This window comes from Calonectris borealis, chromosome 4 (genome assembly GCF_964195595.1).
Source record: "Calonectris borealis chromosome 4, bCalBor7.hap1.2, whole genome shotgun sequence".
NCBI classification, from domain to species: Eukaryota; Metazoa; Chordata; class Aves; order Procellariiformes; family Procellariidae; genus Calonectris; species Calonectris borealis.
The window spans coordinates 79629668-79649626 of NC_134315.1; the positions used below are offsets into that span (position 1 = coordinate 79629668).

Genomic DNA, 19959 nt, shown 5'->3' on the forward strand with positions numbered 1-19959 from the left:
TGTGAGATTTGAGATACCAAAAACATACAGTCCAACCCTTCACTGCTTCTTCACACTTCTAATAAAAGCAGTCACATAGATGAAGCTTGTTAAGTAGTGGTATCGGGAACACGGCACTGCAACACTTTGGCTTTTTCTGAAGCCCCCAGAAGCTGTCCTGTGGTGGTTCAAATGTTTGCATAGACAATTTATGCCTATTGACAACAGGCTGCGTTCCTTATGTTCCTTTCCTCAGAGCCTGCACAAGGGCTAGTAGGCCCCACTCGGGCCACCAGTCACAAGTAATTACATCACTATTGACCATCTCTCAATAGCATCTGTGAAATGAAACTTTGTAAGAGCAGCCACTGAATTTTCTCCTTAATTCCTTAACAGACCTACGTATATGAAGGAGTTGAAGCCAAGAGATTCTTCAAAAGGGGCTGAGTACTTCACCCAGAACAGCACCAGAATAAAAAAAAAAACCATGAAAAAAGACCATTTTTCTACATATCCTCTGCTTTTTTTTTCCTTTTATCCCCTCACAGCACCTCCTAAGCTGCAATTACTTAGTCCTGTTGAAAAAACAGGCTAGTTCCTTATGTTTACTGTTTTGCCTTGAATAAACAAAATACAATTACAATTTGATATAAATGCTAAAATGTTTTTTGTACCAAGTCCTACCTGAGTGCCATACTGTAAAAGGCTTGCAGAAACTACTTTCTAATAGAACTTAAATTTTTTTTTGCACTGGTTCTCAAATGGCAACTTAGTTTCCTTACCATAATATTTATATTGATAAACCGGTTCTCTGTGTACTGAATATTGTGTAATTAGGATGGCAAAACCTAAAAGAAACCTGACAATACCCAAGTCTCTAAAACTATTCTATGTAAATATAAATATGGAATAAACATAAAATATGGTGTGATAATACAGCTCACTTGGAGGACTTAAATGATATCCCACTGATACCTTGCTCATATCAATAGGAATAATATAAAGCACATACTGATGATATACAGATATCTCACATAAAGTAAATTAATTGTATTTGTTTCTAAAAATATGACCATGCTTTTAAACATGCAGATTTTGAGTTGTTCCAGTTCATTAGGGGCTCAAATCATTCTGCCTCAGGAAGAGTATTAGCAGGCTCTGAGTGAGTTTCTTTCAGGACATGAATAAAAATATTGAAGGTATCTTAACAAGATAAAGAATGACTTCAGACTACGTTGACTTCAAACACTGGTGTTTCTGATGGGTGACAAATACGCACCATGTTCTGCTCATGTTGTCCAGTCTTTAAGTGCTATTTTCAACCCAGCCTCACCTCCCTTGAGTTGCACTATTTCCTAAGGGTTGCAGTAAAACTGCCTCTCGAGGGTCAGCACTAGTTAAGATCTGCTGCGTCCCTCTAATTATGCCTCTTGGTGGTCACCTAGTCCTGTCTCCATGTCTACAGGGCAGCCTGCTTCCCAGCCCTGGACCCTTTCTGACACATCAGCAGAACAAACCTGTGTGCTGCCGGCACTCTTCTTGTCCTTCAGCAAATATGCCCTGAGCTCTTTTTTTGGCTTCTGAGCTTTTTTTACCCATGCTTCTACTGCCATAGTTAGAAAAAGACTGATGTAAGGCTTTGCTAAAAGGTCACAATACCATGCGGGCCTGAGGACAGCCCTGAGATCTAACCCAAAATATGAATGCAGCTGTATCTGTGAATTCTCACAGCACTTCATCACAGAATTCCCTGATGATGGTAAACAGCTGGATAATCTTCAGTCATGTGCTTATTCACATGCTGTTACAGGTCCAATTTCAAATATCATTTCTGAACGGGTACATTTACATTATGTTTTTAATGGGTTTTTAAAATACCTCACAAAATTTACTCCCGTTTTCTTGCCTCTCCTTGACTGTCTTTTTGCTGGCCATAAACGAAGAAAAAATAAAAACATTTTTTCCTTCAGTTATTTTTATAACTGAATCCTCTCTTAGCCTGTAGTGTCTCGCAGCTCCCTCTACTGCCAAAATGCTCTCATGCCGCAAACAGCATTCGAGTTAGGAGTAGGACAGATCACCCTTCTTTATGAATTTGGATTTCCTCCCCCAGATATTGACTGCACGCAACTTCCAGTGTAGATATTTTTTACATAATCATCTTTCAGTGGGTAGATACACCACATATATCACAATGAAGAGAATACTATTTTAAACAGTCCTTCAATTTTCAATTACAAAGAGATGTAAAACTGAAAAGCAAAGGTAAACTGAAGCAAACCCACCAAACAAAAACACCACCCTAAAATCTGGAAACAACACTATTACAAAACTCTGTATATCTCTAGGCTACTTTGCTTAGATACTAAAGTCTTTAAAACAGAGAGGGATAAAGAATAATGGCTTGCAATAAGCTATGTGACAGATTCTTTCAGTTAAGCTATGCGCACTGAAAAAGCAGACTAAACTAGAAGACAGAAGCCCTAACCATCGAAGTGCTGTTACAGAGTTTGACCTCCACCATCAGCTGCATGCCATTATTGCTTCTAAATTGCATAAAAGTATATTAACAATTACATGTCAAAGGCTTCAGGAAATTGGAGAATGCCATTTCATTTCTTTTAGAGACTTTACTGGCTGGAATGAAAGCTGTATTAAGTTTCTGAATGTGTTCTCTCTTTCTTCCCTGAGTATGCTGACCCTGGTCAGCCCACGCCTGGTATCAATGCACTTACCTCTGCCACACCCAGTCATTATTTTGATCTAGGTTACCAGATTTGTTTGACTGATTGGCTACAATAATCAGTAGGGTATTTTTTTTGTCAAGTATTTGAGAAATTATTTCAGTTAATTCTGGATTACATACAAGGCCACAAACTGAAAAGTAAGCTGATAATTATTCATAAAAAAAAAATGATGAGGGCTCAAAAATATTTAACAACTCCAAATACTGCAGACAGATGTGGTCAGCAGCTGTACTTAAAAAATAAGGAAAAATCTTTACAGACTCAGTCTCCAATACTTGAGATAAGATCATCAATTAACGGGATGGAGGAGAGTGGTACAGCTTCGGTAAACAAATCATTATATTAGAATGTGAATGAGATAGCCTAGTAAATTTGACTAGGAGACAAAATTTTGCTTCCTAGTAGGAATTTCAGAATTACATTACTTTGCAACCTAATAGAAAATCGTTTGCTTTGGGGAAACCTACAATCCACAGTTCCTTTTGCTCAAATGAGGTAATACAGATGGGTACAAGACTTAAAGGGGAAGTATTGTTATTGTTTCCCCTCAAAATCTCTAATATACTTCACTGAACACACATATGCTTAACCAATACTTGCTATATAAAGACACATTCAAGTTGATCCTTATTTCTAATGATAGAACTTATCAAAGAAAATAGCTACCCCTAAATGCATACTTATGAGAAGTTAAACTCTGATCAGATACACCTGCTCTTCAAGTAAAGGCAAGTATTGCCTTTTCTCTTAATATGAGGCTAAAAAGGGTTAATAGCTACAATAAGGGAGTTTTTGTTTAGTATACTCCTAAGTTTCTGGTCATTCTTCTAGACACAATGAAAATACTTGCACTCCTTTCAATACTGAGTGAACTGCCTGGACTGAGGGTACATCCTAACCATGAGTATGGCATCAGGTTGTGCAGCTTAATTTAATTTCTTATGCAGCTCTGTGTTGTGTAAATAAAGCACACAGTATACACAATTAATGTGAACTTTTCCATGTTTGTTTACGGTATACAAGCTCTAACTAACCTTCAAGGATAGGAGTGTATCTTAAAACAATTTCCATTTTTCCTGAACTTCTTCACAACAGGATTTCCCAAAAGGTCTTTTAGTTTCTTCCAGGGCATCGTCTGCTCTCCAAGAAACCGTATCAGGAAGAACTTGTGAATGTTTATTTCCACATAAGTCCCAGTACAGCTTAACAGAACAAGGCCAACACGGTTTGACAGGACTGACCACCTGCTTTTCCTCACACCCTTGTCTCACCTGGCCAAGCGCCCTGAGGACTGGCAGGGAGCAGCAACCAGTAGTGCCCAGGTACTACCGCAGAAATGTCAGTCAGCAGCTCACAGAAAGCCTCCACAAGCAGCACTTCTCCTCACACCAGCAGGAGCTCCCTCCGTGTTCGATCTCTCTACCACGAGCCCGGCCTGGCATCGCCATTAGCTCCTCAGCAGCGAGCGGGAAAGAGGCCACTGAGGCGGCAGCCTATCAGGAGAGCAGCGAGGCAGCGCAGGCGCACAAAACAGGCGGCAAAACACCAGCGCCCCCACTGGGTGGCGACGGAGGCCGCAGCAGCGCCGCTCGCGCCCCAACGGCCACTAACCGTCACCAACCGCCGCCTCCAGCAGGGCGGGGCGCTACATGAGGCGGCAAGGGCGGCGCTGCCCGCCGTGGGCCGCAGGGCGTGGCGGCAGTACGTGCGCTCCGCTCTCATTGGCTCCCCACCCGGAAGAGCAGCTGGTGCCTGCGCAGTGGGTGCCGCGCGGCGACCCCCGAGAACATGGAGGCGGCGGCGCGGCGGCGGGAGCAGCAGCAGCAGCAGCAGCAGCCGCGGGACGCGGCGGCGGATGGCGGCCGGGCGCTGTCGCTGTCGGGGCAGTCCTACTGGCTGGACCTGTGGCTCTTTGTCCTCTTCGACCTGGTGCTCTTCGTGGTCATCTACCTGCTGCCCTGAGGGCACCGGGCCCAGGTCAGCCGCCGCTGCCGCCGGGGAGCGGATGTGCTGGGGCCGGGGTCCCCCCTGGGGAGGGCCGGCTCTCGGCGGGGCGGGGCGCTCCCGGGCCGGCGCGGGCTTCCACCCAGGCGTTGGGCGAGCAGTAGCGAGGAGGCGCTGCGCTCCGGGAGGGAGAAGGGGCGGCGGGCGACCCGGCGTGTCAGCAGCTGGACGGCCTGTGCCTCGCTGGGGTGCCCACGGATGACCCGCGCGGACAAGCCGGGGGCAAGGTACTGCTCCTGGGAGCAGCTTTGCCTTTCCTTGGTGCTTCTTTCATGTTTGCTGTACCTTCCAGAGGACTGTATAGCACTGCAAAAGTAACCAGGCTTTTTCTGCTCTCTGTAGAGCCACTATCTAATCACTGGATGCACCTTACGAAACAAGCGGTGGAAGACAAGGACCACTTGTGCTGTATAAACAACTGGGAACAGGCCTCCGCTTGCAACTCAATGCAAGAGGCACATATATACACTATATTCTAATGTATCTCTGGCTGTATCACAAGTGTTACTGTTCAGGTTTATTACCTGCATCCTGTTTCTGTTCTAAACTGTGCCTTAAAGGTCACGTAAGACAGTTTGACTGTGCTTTTGTAATTAGTGCCTGAAGGTTTGTTAAGCAGAAATGAAAATATATACTGCGTAAATAAAATCAACTGAAAGGAGAGACTGTAGAGTGGCTGAGAATAAAAAGCTCTTATGTAGACTGAACTTGTAACTCAGACCTTTTCCCTCAACAGATGAAGCTTACCCAGCTGTTTTACTTTCAGTAAGTTAATCACGAGGGTTTAATGCTGTTTGGTTTTCTATTATACCATTATGTCTTTATATCACAGTGTACATGAGATTATAGTTTCAGCAGTTACTATGCCTTCTGAAACATGCCAGTGCTTAAAGCAGTAGCAGCCTACTGTCCTTGCTTACTGATGTAGATAAAACAGGTTCTAATTCCCTTGCTATAAACAGGGAGGGAGCGAGCTTACAAGAACAGCCTTCTTGAGTAGCTGGCAGTTTACATGTAAAGTACCCTCTCCTATATACCTTCCATGGACGACTGTAAGTAGACAGTAATAGGCAAGTAAGAGGTTTCAACTTCCACGTGCCCCACCAAAGTTTCCTGTGTGTTGCTAGAGGAAGACTTTCAAAACAGTGTTACATCAAGGATTCTCTTGCATTTTCAGGAGAAAGAAAAGGAAGCTAGTACATGGAGTAGGCGTTTTACCTGATCACGTTTTAGGGAAGACAGTCTTCAACTATGGATGAAGGGGGTTCAGTCTTCTTGAGTATTTTTCCCTTGTGAATACTAGTTTCTAATTCTGAGAAGTAGAATTCATGGTTGGTGGGGTTTTTTGAGGAATAAATATAATAAAATAACTAGATTTCAGAGACTTCGAAGTGTAGAGTGTTTCAGTGTCTTCTAACACATGAAATGAAAACAGGCTACTATCAGTTAAATAGGATTTGGGATGCGAAAGTGAGCATATCTTCTCTTTCCCTTTATTTTTCTTTCATTGTTAAAGACAATTCTTCAATTGACAGTGGCTTTTTTACATATCAGACCTATGTTTTAAGAACTGAGATGCCTTTACCTGCTAGCATTTATGATCTTGGCTGCTGGTACCTATAAAATAAGTGAGTGGCTTCAGAGTTCTTGACTCAGGGCGTAGAATAGTGCTGAACTGTGACTGCATTCTCACAAATAGAAAAATTTCCAGTTTTTCAAATGAAGCTATTAAAGAGACAAGGTCACTACTCTTTTTTTTTATTATTACCCTCTAACATGATTTCACCAGGGAAATCTCAAGGGAACAACCTATTAGGGAAGCACTGTAATGTTCCATTTCTCTTTTGGTAAGGAAGACAGGTGAGAATAAGTCTGAACAGCCTTTAGAAAGTTAAAATAAATTTCAAGGTATCTTCTAGTAATTTAGTTTTCTCCTTCAATCAGTTGTCACCGAGTCTGTGGGATTATGGTATTAAAATTACTTTATGCATTTCATAGGTATTTAGAAAGCTAAATAGATTTAACAGCTTTATAAACAACTACTTCAGAAGATTAATTTTACTTTTCAAAAAAGGTAACTGAACCACTACCTCTGCAAAACCTTCAACCATTAGTAGCAATATTATCTGTCACTGTTTAAAAATGTAGTTCTGGAAAGCCAACTCTTTTTTTTTTCTTTGGTTTTGGGGTTGTTTTTTTTAGAAAATTGTGAAGTACAAAAAGAACAGAAGACAAAGATATTTTAAATTTTTATCTGATAGTTTGAACAAGCAGAACTTTGCAAGAAAATAAGTCTAAAGACTGAAAAATATATTAATTACAAGACTTGTTAATATCTTTACTGTTACAAAAATTGTCTAGGCTCTTATACAAATCTATAGCCAGAAAGGGACATTTATAAAAAAATAAATAGGCACCCTAGGTAAGTTAAAACCAGTTATCACATATTAGTTAGCAAATATTACGTACATACATACATGAGTGCACAGTCAAATATAAAAACAAAGGTGCCTCGATTAGCTGTCTATTTACTATAATTAAATACCTGGTAAACATGGGTCACATAAAAAGTCTGGTAAGAATGCTTTAAGCAAAGCAAGGAGGCTGAAGTACATCTAAATTACTGCAGCTACTTTAAAAATAAGTTTACCAGTTGTGCTTACTGGAAGCCAAATTCATTGGTATCAGTAATAAGCATTCATATTGCTCGTTGTACAGAAGTATGAACATTGCTATATGCATGTTTAAAAATAAGTGTTCTAACATCATTCACAGTTGTTGCTGTGCTATTCATACATAAAAATACTGTCATTTCAAATACAAGTTTTTTGCAAAACATTTTACAAATTATACATTATTTACAAATTCCAATAATCTTTGTTTCTATACAAGTATTCGAAGACAGTTTTACTTAACTGACTATGTATATTATGTAACATTGCTAGATGAACTAGAAAAGTTTAATTTACAGGTTCTGAAATCTCTCTCAAAAATATTACAATTAGGAATCTTCCAAGTTCCTGCATTTTCAGGGTTCTTTTTCTGTATTCAACTGATTTTCTTACAAAAGGGTAATTTTTTTAAGTTGCTGTTTACCAGCAGCCATACCTAAACATGCATAATTATTTGCACTACAAATTCTAGAATTCCTTTTTTTCCCAAGTGCTACAACAAATTTTGATCAAGGTAGAAATAAGAAGATTAATCTGAGATACCTGGTTTGCTGCATATATCATGTTCCAGTTCTACTGTGAGTTACATGAACTTTAAAAAAAAAAAAACTGACCTTGACACAGAATAACCAAAACTATTGTTTAAATGTATACCTTGGTAATCATGCTAAACACATGCCAACATTTGGTTGAAGCACTAACACTCACATAAGGTTTATAAACATAAAAAAGCCTTTCTAACTAACAGTGCAAGAATAAGTAAAAGTGTTTATTATGCATATTTAACCTTCTTGCATTATTTTCATAACTAAAAGGCATTGATGTTTAGATGTAATCAGCAGCACCCCAAGTTAACACTCTAATAAGAATAATGGCAAAATTTAGCCTTTTTGGATTGTTTCAGGCTTTGCTGACATTAATTCTAAATTATACATTGTTCAATGTTACGATAAGACTGAAACAGAACTCTAAGCTCCTGCCTCTGACACCACAAGACACAGTGGGTCATTTCAAACACTCAGGGCTGCCTTGAGGGTGAAATCCTGTTCGCCCTTCTTTCCTCCCCAGCCCTCACTGGGCCATGTGCTGGGCCTCAGCACTCACTAGATAGTTCTGTGCACTGATTTAACGAACCAAATAAAAGCCAAATAAATCCTCCTCTTTGTTACTGAAGTAAGTCTGAATAACAAAAGACATGGTAAATGCCAGAGCTGCCAAAGCTGTAGGGCAGAGTGCTAGAGCAGAGAAAGAGAGCAACCTCTTCTTTCCACGCCCCCTCAGCCACTGCAGTCTGAATGGCTGCAGGTTCAGTCAGCCTGATCTGCCGATCCATGTGTAGGACTGCTCCGAACAGGAAAAAAAGTTGTCAGTAAAATAAAATGTCTGATCCCCATTAAACATTGCTCAAAATGTCAAGCTGAAAACAGGAAGTTCAATAAATAGCAGCATTGACCTTGCATGCAATTGTAGAATAAATCAGAACTGAACATAAGTAGTAAACATATCTAAAACCTTACAAAATTAATCTTTCATAGTTGCATGATAACTCTATTTTAAAATTAGCATCCTATTCTGCTATATCAGTTTGTAGCTTATGTGGTTAAATTTAATTTTAATAAGTTAAAGTATATAGCTTATAGGGTGAACAAATCTGATAAATGTGTTTAAAAATGTACACTAACATAGAGCAGGTATATTAATAGGACTGTCTATTACTGCAGTTTACTTGAATTCCCTTTGAAAATATTATTTAACACTTGCAAAACAGAACTGTTTTTAAAGAATTATGATTATTAAGGCTTTTCAGATAAAAATTTAGAAATTCTCTGGGTAAACTTGTATTAAAGACACTTGAAGGTTTGTGAAAGCACAGACTCTCAGAGAAGACAGTTGAAAAAAACAACCATGTCACCTCCTGCTACCTATCAGGACAAATACTGCTCTATTATAACTACATTTATTGCATTATATATGGTAATGTGTTTATCCCTTTTCTTAGTCTAAGCATGTAGTGACCACAGTCTGAAGGAACACTTTTTCAACTGCAACTAATTAAATCTTCTTACAAAATTAGTAACATCTAATTGATCCCACTCCTGTAAGATGCGTACAACCAAGGGGACCATTTTTAATATAAACTATAGAAAACAAGCTGAGTAACAGAGGTAAGCATTAAGGCAACTAGAGTAACAAATCAAAGAACCAGAAGTTTAGCACCTCTTCTCCTCTGTTCACCTCTATTTGCATATTCATTTAAACAGTCGTAAGTCCTAAGCAAAGTACAGTCAACTGGGTACCTAGTTATCACACACACAGAGATTCAAGGTTTGTGCCCATTTACAGACTACATGAAATGCAAAAGTCAGATCCAGATTTTTTTTTTTTTTTTTTTTTAAAGAATCTATCTACTGCAGTGTATGCCTTCTACATTTGCCTCGTACCTTTGCTCAGATGTGGGATGCCTGGGCTCAAGAGTAGCATGGTATGTAGCATTCAGTTCTACTCCAGCTGATGGAGGATGCTTTTCTTTGTGAAAGCTTCCACTATCTGTAAAATACAGCTTGGGTCTCTGATGATATTTCATCCTGTATGTGTCAGTCATACAGCTATCTACTGAAAAATAAGTCGTTAGGGATACACTATCATTTGCATCCACATAGCCAGCACTTGGTCCCGTATGACGAGATCCTTTCTTTAAAAAGTTTTCAGACACTGTCCAAAAGTCATTAACTGATAAGCGAGGAGGAGAATCTGGTTTATGAACAAGCAGTTCATTCCCTTGAAATGGCTCTTTAAGCCTTTGTTCGTTTGTAAATATGCTTGCTTCTGATGCAGATTTTAAAGGTGTACCTGTTTGCCTTAACGGATTATTTTGCAACACTTCTGTCGATTTTACATCAACTGCCGAGCTATTTTCTGATCCTGGCAAAGTATTCAGAGCATATTTCTTCGGCGGTAAAGGGGGAGGAAGATTCTGGTACACTGCTTCAGGCACCCAAAGAGCATCTGCCCTTCGGAGTGGGTGCCCAGCATGCTCATTGGGAGGGGGAAGCACCATGGGCCTTTCTGACGGGTTCTGTGGCACACAAGGCGACAACCCCACCTTGGGACCAAACGTTCTTGCGTGATGAGACTGCGGCTGGGAAGAGGAGTGAAAGTCATTGTTGATCAGCTTCCTTCCACAGACATTTTCTGTATAGGGGTGGGATACGCCATCAGCACAATATACTGACACATTCACCTTCTCAAACTTGTCTGGATTAAGCCACTCTGAAGAATTCTGTTCATTTGCCTTGTTCCTACATTCTGACTTAACAATGTCTTTAAGAACTGGCTGTAGAGCTGATGATGGGAAAAGTTTCCTATTGGTCTCAGGCATTTCAACTCTAAAATACAAAAACACATAGGATGTAAGTATCCATAAAAACATAAGAAAAAGCTCAAATAATCCAAAGATTTTTTTCCAAGACAGCTTTGGCATCACTGCTTAAAAATTCAAACTGACCAGAGAATTGGGATCTGCTTAAACATACAGCCATTTGATTAAAAGTTGTATTGCATCACTCCAAGGTTTCTTTCATTTGAAATGTAAAGTGCCCCAAAAAACCTCTGGAAGAGACTGAGTATCTGTAAGGTAAGATAAATTCCTTCAACATTCAGGACTATGTCAAACATGACCTCTGCTCTCTTCTAAGCATCCCCGTGACTCAGTCTGATACATCCACTTTTCAAATATTAGATGTTACTTTTGGGTGCTAAATTTGTATTTAGATTCTTAATTTTTAGGAGGTATTGAGCACTTACAGTTCAAATTAGAAACAACAGGTATATAGCAGCAGCTTCTAAATAGAAGTTATCTTTTCCTCCCCTTCCAGCCAAACTTACAAAAACTTTATGGGGTTCTTTCACTATTTCACAGGTTAATCACTGCCTGTTGTGGTGTATAAATACAAAACAGAAAGCTATTCAAACCCATTGCTCTGGTAAGATGGTTTTGAAACAATGTAAGCTATTTGTTTCCATTGACAGCATCAAAACTAAAATAAAGACAGAGAGCATTTAGCCCTATCAATTACATAAAATACAAAAGGCATTGTCTGTCAAAAATATTCAATACCTTAACTTTTGCACGCTTAATATTGATTACTATCACACAACAGAATTCAGTATTTCTTTAACTATTACATAGTAAATTAATGCCAGTAGTAGTTACCTCTTTACTGGAGGACTGGGCACCCGCAAATGTAATTCTGTCGGGAAATTAACATGAGGTCTATAGTTAAGTTCTGAACTGATCTGGTCTTTCCTCAAGTCTGGGGGTAGAAAAAAATTATTTCAAAATACGCAGAAATACAGTCCAATTCCTTCTTTGTAATTCCTCAGAGGTTATAAAAACAAACAAAACACAACAGGACAATTAATTCTTTTCAAGATTTGGCATTGATCAAAATAATCATTTTGAAGACAATCTGTCACAGAAGGTCAGATCTTATATTCATCCAAAATAATCTGGAGGAAATGTTTTGGTTTTTTTTTTTTTTTTAAATGTTACCAGAAAATAGGTAATTACCACAATTTTGAAGTCCTATAGACGTGTTTTCAAGATCATCTTAACATTTCATCTAATTAAAAGCACATTTTCAAAAGCAGCTTTTTATAAAAGCATGTTTATTCAAACATCCAAAGTCATTTAAATTACAAAATAAAAACTATTTACCATTTCTGAAATTTCACATCATGTAATAATAATTAAATGGAATGAATACTGTAGGGATTGGGGGTGTTTTGGTTTTTTGCTGTTGTTGTTTGTGTGTTTTGGTGTTTGTTTTTTTAAAACGAAATGCATTATGCATTCTTTGAAACAGATTTAAAAACTTACAGCAAGCTGTACAGTTCGTAGAGATGCTGAGCAGAGAGACAGCACTCTCAGTCATGTGCCCTAAACACACAACATGAGAGTGCCTGAGCCAGCACTACTACACTCACGCTCTAGAAGCTCCTTTTATCCACAGGCAAAGGCAAAGAATCAGTCGCTAAAAATACACAATTTCTGAACAATGCAGCTCCCAGTTAACAGCAAATAAAGAAAGTATTGAAGTGCCCACACCACATAGAAGAAAACACTCTTGGCAAGTGACAAGCCACAGTCTATTTGTTTAGAGATAGATATTGGAAGTCTTGCTAATGCAATGATTGGCCCATTATCATCAGTCACCTGCTCTGAAGCCATTTAAAGGAAGTCTTATTTTGTGTATGTATAGACTAGATTCATGTAACTACTACGCCTATTTCAGAAAAACAGGAATTAAATTCAAAAAAGACAGCATACATTGCCTGATTTCTAGTAGAATAATCTCATGTTCAGTAGACACTACTAACTTACACAATTTCCAATGGGATAACATAGCCTGTTCCATATTTCATCAACAAAAGCTATAAAAATTTTCTATCTATTCTTAAATGATGTAATCTTACCAAGATAAAATATTTTTTAAAATACTTATTATATATTTATTATACTTATATTATTATAATATTATTAGATATTTATTATAAATTTATTTTTATTATTTGCTATTTCCCCAAGTTTAAATACAGTCCTGGAACTTTTGACTCATGAACATACGAGTCAAAAATCCAACAACAGAAAAGAACTAAAGTAAAAACTTTCGGTGATGCTGTTGGGTGATACTTGTTTTGAGGGTCAATATCTGCCCTATCTTTAATTGATGAAAGACTAAAGACACTAGGTCTTTGACAAAGAACACAGGTTGTAGAGGCTAAAACGGCATATAGCACAAGAAACAAAGCCCCCACATGGCCTTCCTTTGAGCCTCAAAATAAATAAAAAAAAATTTAATAAAGAAAAAATCTTGCTATTTCGGCATGATAAACAATACCATAACCTTAGAAAGAATACTTACGGGAAAATATTGTTACTGAATGAGCCTGTGTGACACTGGCAAGGGACAAGTAATTAACCTAAAAGAAAGTTCAAAACTGCTCCAGTGGGCCATGGCATCAGAGCTAACTAACACTGAGGTAGTATTTCAAACAGTAAAGATTTCATTCTGCTACTGATTTTAACAAACTGTAGATCGCTTTACTGAAAAAAAGCACAGGCTCTGACACATTATTTCCTATGAATATTTCCAATTCAGTATTTCATCTCATGTCCCAACATCAGAATACAGTCCTAGGAATGAATTAGTTAAATAATTTGCTAGATTAACAGTGTCTGAAGCTAGTGTTTTTAACTTTCAGACTTTTAATATAGACTTTCCATACAAGAGCACGTCTACTTAAAAATCGCAAAAAATCGCCCATACAACTGCTCTTTAATTCCCCAAACCGCCTGATGTGAAGATTACAGATTTTAATTTTCTAATTTTAACTCCAAGCCAAACTCCTAAGGATTTAGCACATTGGGCCCTTCCGAGAGGCAGCGTCACAAACCGGTCAGCAGGCGGCAGCAAAGGCTAACAGGCTGTTTCCTTGGTGTGACCACGGCACACATTCAACCAAGGCTGCTCAGCAATACCAGGTGGTTTGTGCCTTCAGAATTCCAGCGAACTTAAAAATAGATGTGTTATTTTCTCTTCTGCTGACAGGATATCCATGCATGGTTAAAGCCAGACGCAGACTCGATTGGGAATTTTGGCTGTACGTTCTTTGCAAACCTAAATATGGGACACAAGCACTGTGCTCAGCTGGAGACTGACATCCTTATCAATGGGTCATAAGCAGCTTACTAATAAATGAAATGTAACTGTTTTCTGACGTACAAACCCGTCTGCTTTTAAGATTTATGAACATCTATTTTTGCATCTGAATAGCCAATCGAGATTTTCAAAAGATTAAATAGCCATTCTATAGCCAACAGGTAGGACAGACAAGTTCTCCTCCGATATCTCCATTTACACAGACAGAACGTTTGCAAAAATCTGCGAAGCCCGATTTCGGGGAGGGGGCGTGGGGGGGCCCCACATTAAATTCAATTTTGTTCTAATGTCTTGTAGCTGCATGTTTCCTGTACCTTTGATTACCTGATATATAGATTTTTCTTTTTCCTGTACCTTTGATTACCTGATATATAGATTTTTCTTTTTTTTTTAAGTTGCCAATAAAAACCCCAAGGTGTAATACTTTTTGCAACAAGTATTGTGGCAAATTTCTCTCTCTGAACCCAGACATTTTTCTGTATTCAGCTGAAGTGACAGACGAACTTACTGGAAGCTTTGAAAATATGGAACAACAACATAGTCTCAGTAAGGAGGTCAACACGTTGTAACTTGTCCAAAATAGAGTATTATTTTTAAAAAACTGTGACCATCTTCAGAAAAAAATCCTTATATTCAAGAAACTGTCCTTTTGGAGCAACATTCAGTTGCAAAACATTTCTTATATATTTATTAGTGGATTTTTTTCCATGGCTTAAAACATCTGGAAAAAATTAAAATGAAGTTCCACTGTTCTTTTTTTTTTTTTGAGGGTAGGGTGGTGCATACTTGCATGTGTGTGAGAGTTTAGGTTAGTTCTGAAGTGATGCAACAGTCGACAAAGAACATCAGGTATTACCTTCCCTTCATTCTGATCTGCCCATCTCAAGAAGTATATCAGGTCTTTGTTTTAAAACCCAATCCTGAACCTTTGCATCATCTATTTTAATTTGCAAACTCCTCACGTTAATAAAGTGAATTACAAATGTAAGAGTGCTTTACATTTCCATCTTCATGGGCTGCTTGACTACATTTGGAAATCTTGAAAGTTTAGGGTTTGGTTTGCTTTTGTTTTTTTTTTTTTTTTTTTTTTAAACCAAAATCTCTCATCTATCATTTAAAGACACTCCAGAAAGGCATTTATTTGTTTCTGTTTCATGTCAAGTAATTAAGCAGCTGCATGCTTTAATTCACTACTCAGTTCTTCAAACACAAGTCATGAACACAACAGCGACTGCACCATAAGGGTAAAAACTGGACTTTCTTAAATATAGTTGCATATTTTAAATTATTACTATAAATGTATGGTTTTCCTAAGAAGATGAGTTTTCTTTTTCAGAATTATGGTTTGTGGGTTTTTCTGAAGTGACAAACAAACAAAGGCAAATTGGATTCTTCTTTACATACTCACCAGAGTTTCAGAATGATTCTAGATTTCAGTTGGAGTTGTCTCATGCTACTGAACTGAATAATTATTAGTGGGAAAACCTCTGGATTTGTAATATTACAAACACTGCTTTGCATTTATTTTCAAACGGAAGCAATTATTAATTTAAGGCATTGATTTCAAGTACATCCTTTTTTGAGATCACTGAACGGGCAGCTTTTAATACTGCATCTTAAATAGGAGGCCATCAAGCACTTGGCCAATTTTAATCACAGTGCTTATTCTACTGACAGGTTAGTTCAAGAATGAAGTGCTCTGAGCTTTGGGGGGCAGGAGGGGAGGAGTCTAGAAAACAGGGCTTCTAGGATTTCATTCTTTTTTTTTTTTTTCCCTTAACCCTCCCAACAGCAATGCCTTTTATTAAAATTGTCGGGAGTGGCAATTTCATGAAGACATATGTGCCTTAGGAATCAGGGAGGGTTGTCATGAAAGCCACTAAAACTCCTTTATGATTGAAAATTATTATCTGTAGCTAGCACACGGACTGCTCTGAAAATCCATTAAAGAAATTCTATAGCCCTTTCCAACTTCCAAGAATTCTAGTCATCCTTCTTCAACTTGAAGAATGTGAGGTTGGAAATTTTGCCCTCACACTGTTCATGTCACATGTTCTTTATAAACAAAAATAATTAGCCTCCATAGTTCATAAAGTTCAAACTTCACAAGCACTAACTCATTAATATAAATTAAGGATACTATATCTGCTTATTTAATATCCACGTTTTCCTGCCAAAATTTGATCACACAAATTAGGGATTGGTCTTGTGGGACAGTTGCTTCAGCATTAGTTATTAACTGGTAGTAAGCAGTAGAAGAAGCAGCCGTTTGATCTGCATAACCACTGTTGTGATCCAATGTTACTATCTTTATAATGCTCTAACAATAAGTTTATTTTTGGAAGTCAGGGACAGAATTCCTCAACTGCTGAACAGCAGCCTTATTCCAGCAGAATTATTCCAACAGCCTTATTATGCAGAACTGGTAAAGCACAGTTATACAAATGGTGGGCATAATAAGAAGTCCAACATTACTTCCATAAGAAGTTTTCCACACAAAAAAACCACCCAGAGATTTTTTTTCAAGTTGCCATGAGAGGCTAACAAAGATTTCCTAGATTCCATTCCTCTCTCAGAAAGGACTGGGTATTTCTTTCTTAAAGTACTATTTTCTAGGAGTCCATTTGGTATTTACCTACCAATTCATGTCTTGTTCATAATATTCAGAGATATATATAGTATAACTGATATCTGCAAATGACTACTATTGTCCTTGCTAAAGGTGTCCTCACACACTTAGACAACCAAAAAACGGAGTCTAAATAAATCTTTAACCCCACATACATGTGAAATGATCAAATTCTTCAGGTATCTTTTCAGCCCATTAATCACTTCCACTAAGAGTCTAATTTTCCAAAACATGCACACATGTGAAAACTTCACATTTGACTTAGAATACATACATTTTTGTTATGAAACTATTCAAAAGTTAGTTACTGAATTAGAATAACTGAATAAATGGGATCTTATCATCAATGTTTTATAACGCTAAGGATCACCTGGAATCACTGAACTTTTTTAAAGAAAACGTACAATGCATGTTGAAAGCTTTAAGTATACTTAAGTACAGTACATGGTTATCTCTGGAGAATACTCGTTATTAAGCTCAAACATTGCCTGAACCCACCTATTTTTCATTCCGACAGTCCTTTATGTATTTTTCACTGGTGCTTTTTTTTTTTTTCTTTTTGCTATCCAAATGGAGTTTTTTTTCAACTGGTATGCTAAGCATAGTATAGTTCAGAACTAAAGCAGAATAAATGTAATGCAAAAACAGATCTTTGCATTCCATGCAACATCAATTTTGGGTTTGGTTTTTTTGTTGTCAAAGTAAACAAACACCAAATTAGTTCTCTTTCTACAACCAAAAAATAAATTGGAATAATGACACAAAAGAAAAAAGTGGTACGGCAAACCTCTTTCCCCAACTTAAGTCTTAGAAGAAACTATACTATACATTATTTGAAAAGTACGATATCTATAAAAATCAAACATTTCCTGGGGAAGTAGACTAATATTTATTGCACCTCTTTGTACAAGCATCATTCCATTGTTCCAGCAACAGTAGATAATGATTTTGGCTGACCTCATGCTGACCTGTAATATTTATATGTCAAGGCATTTATCAACTTTATAAAAACCCAACAGACATATTAGTATGTAAAAGGAAGTACATTTCCTTATTACAAGTGTTTCTTCCTGATATTGCTTCATATCTTGAAGGAAAACAAATGGTACCACAGTCCACCAAGGCATTTTAAAAAAAATATTCCTTAGCATCCATCAAGAAAGCTCATGGAAATGCTTTTGGGGAAAACACAGGGAGTGAACAAAATTACCATGTTTCTTTTTTTCTTTTTTTTGGGGGGGGGGGGGTTGTGGGTGTGTGGTGGGGGAGGTGGGGCAGGGTAAGGAACATGCACACTTGCTAAAAAAACCCCAAAAACATTAAACTGAGAAATATGTTCTCAAAGCAGAATATAAGCAACAGAAACGGAGATTTACATTTAATAATTTCCATTGGATTAAAAAGAAAGTACCGATTAAGGCCAGTGAAAATGAATTATACTGGATGTTTTCTGCCAGCATAGAGTCATCCAAAAATCACAGAATCATCGAATGACAGAATGGTTTGTGTTGGAAGGGACCTTTAAAAATCATCAAGTCCAACGCCCTTTTCATGGGCAGGGACATGTTTCACTAGACCAGGTTGCTCAAAGCATGATGGGGCACCCACAACTTCTCCAAGCAACCTGTTCCAGTGCCTCACCACCCTCATTGTAAAAAATTCCTTCCTTATATCCAATCTAAATCTAATCTCTTTCAGTTTAAAACCTTTGCCCCTTGTCATGTCACTACAGGCCTTGGTAAAATCACTAACACTGGTGAACAATAGTGTTTTCAGTTCTTGTACAGAGAACCTACACCAGCCAGAAGCAGTTACGCATTGGGCACTTCGTGAAGAGGCAGTAGTAGATAACATGTACAAGGAAGGACAAACTGTTCTATCAACCTATAAAGAAAATGCTTTGTAACAAAACACACCAGGAGAGGAGGACTGTGACAAGAAGAATCACTGTATCCTGATTACCTAACAATTTATAAAGCTGTGGCCTCCCAAAACGATGCTTATATTTTCCACACCAAAACACCATATTTAAAATAGATCCAAGCGCTATAAAAAAATCACCTAGCCTGTTACTTTGGTGCTAGAGATCATGTGAAACACCTGTCTGGGAGATATGTCATGCTTTCACATGACTCGGCATACAGCTGAGCCCTGCCACTGCTGTCTGAAAGGAGATGCTAAGAACAGGTAAACTCCACCATGCAAATTTATGCTCTAGCACAGAACTAGGGAACTACTACTGCTGCTACCATCATAATACAATTTTCTTCACATGATGGTGGAGCACTGAAAAAAACCCAACCCCTCTATTTGGGAACCCATATATCACGGCAGATAGCTAGGAATCCATTTACACTGTACATTTGCTCTACAAGAAAGCGAAGAAACTGAATAAATGAAGGTGCTTTGTGGAACAGAATGCTTTAAATGCCCCTGAAAAAAGTGATACCGTTATTGAACTGCTGCTCCATCACATTTCCATCAAAATGTACCAAGAAGGGATATGACATTTTCCATCTTTATCCATCAGTCTAACTCACTGAAAAGGTTAAAAACGTGAACAAGAACAAAATTTCAATTCACTATGGAGGGAAAAAACACACAAAACAGATTTCTTTTGCCATTTTAAAAAGACAGAGTACACAGGCTATGATAAGTCAGCAAGAGAGCTCTCTACCAAAAAAGTATATAAAAAACCCTAACATCACGGCCAAAACAGCCACAAATTCCATGCCAATTTTCTTCTAATCGACCTAAATACAACCTACCTGATACACAAATTGTCTTAACTTTGAAATATTTGGTTATGGCTTGTTTAAAAAAAAAAAGAGAAGATAAATTGTATATACGTTTTTCAATTTTATGAAATATCATGACATTAACTTGTGCAGCAAAATTATAAAATATAAAAGACTAATCAGAAATCTGTCCATCTCTTGTGTGGTATTAGTAAGTTAGTATTAAAATTTTGGTACATCTACTTCTTATTCTTTATACAAGTTAAAATTCTTACCATAAAAGTTTCTGTTCTGCTGGGATACTGAATGTAACACATTGTCAGCTTTTTTGGTCAACAAGTTCTGTTCGCTGTAAAAGAAGCATACATGTAATTTGAAGGCTTAAACTATTGATGTATGATCACAAATTTTATTGCCTTGAGCGCACACAAACGTAAAAGCTTTGTCTATGTGAAACTGACTCTTGTT

The 19959-nt window shown here is 37.8% G+C and overlaps 2 protein-coding genes and 1 long non-coding RNA gene across 4 annotated transcripts in view; 2 read left to right on the plus strand and 1 right to left on the minus strand.

Moving 5' to 3' along the window:
- FABP2 (fatty acid binding protein 2) overlaps window positions 1–426 on the plus strand; it is a 2245-nt gene extending 1819 nt beyond the window's left edge. Inside the window, 1 exon segment of the mRNA XM_075150635.1 lies at window positions 372–426. Coding sequence (XP_075006736.1) covers window positions 372–426 — 55 coding nt within the window.
- Window positions 427–4478: 4052 nt separating this feature from the next.
- Window positions 4479–6114, plus strand: LOC142082255 (uncharacterized). Its single transcript, XR_012673630.1, has 2 exons — window positions 4479–4703; window positions 5073–6114. It is a non-coding gene; the product is annotated as an uncharacterized LOC142082255 (long non-coding RNA).
- Window positions 6115–6966: 852 nt separating this feature from the next.
- The window catches only part of USP53 (ubiquitin specific peptidase 53), a 39021-nt gene continuing 26028 nt past the window's right edge, over window positions 6967–19959 (minus strand). For both annotated transcript variants that reach the window (XM_075150260.1, XM_075150259.1), the window contains 3 exons: window positions 19767–19840; window positions 11616–11715; window positions 6967–10788 (listed from right to left, as the gene is read on the minus strand). In XM_075150260.1, the coding sequence (XP_075006361.1) occupies window positions 9804–10788; window positions 11616–11715; window positions 19767–19840 (1159 nt within the window). In that variant the 3' untranslated portion in view covers window positions 6967–9803. The remainder of the gene's footprint in view (window positions 10789–11615; window positions 11716–19766; window positions 19841–19959) is intronic.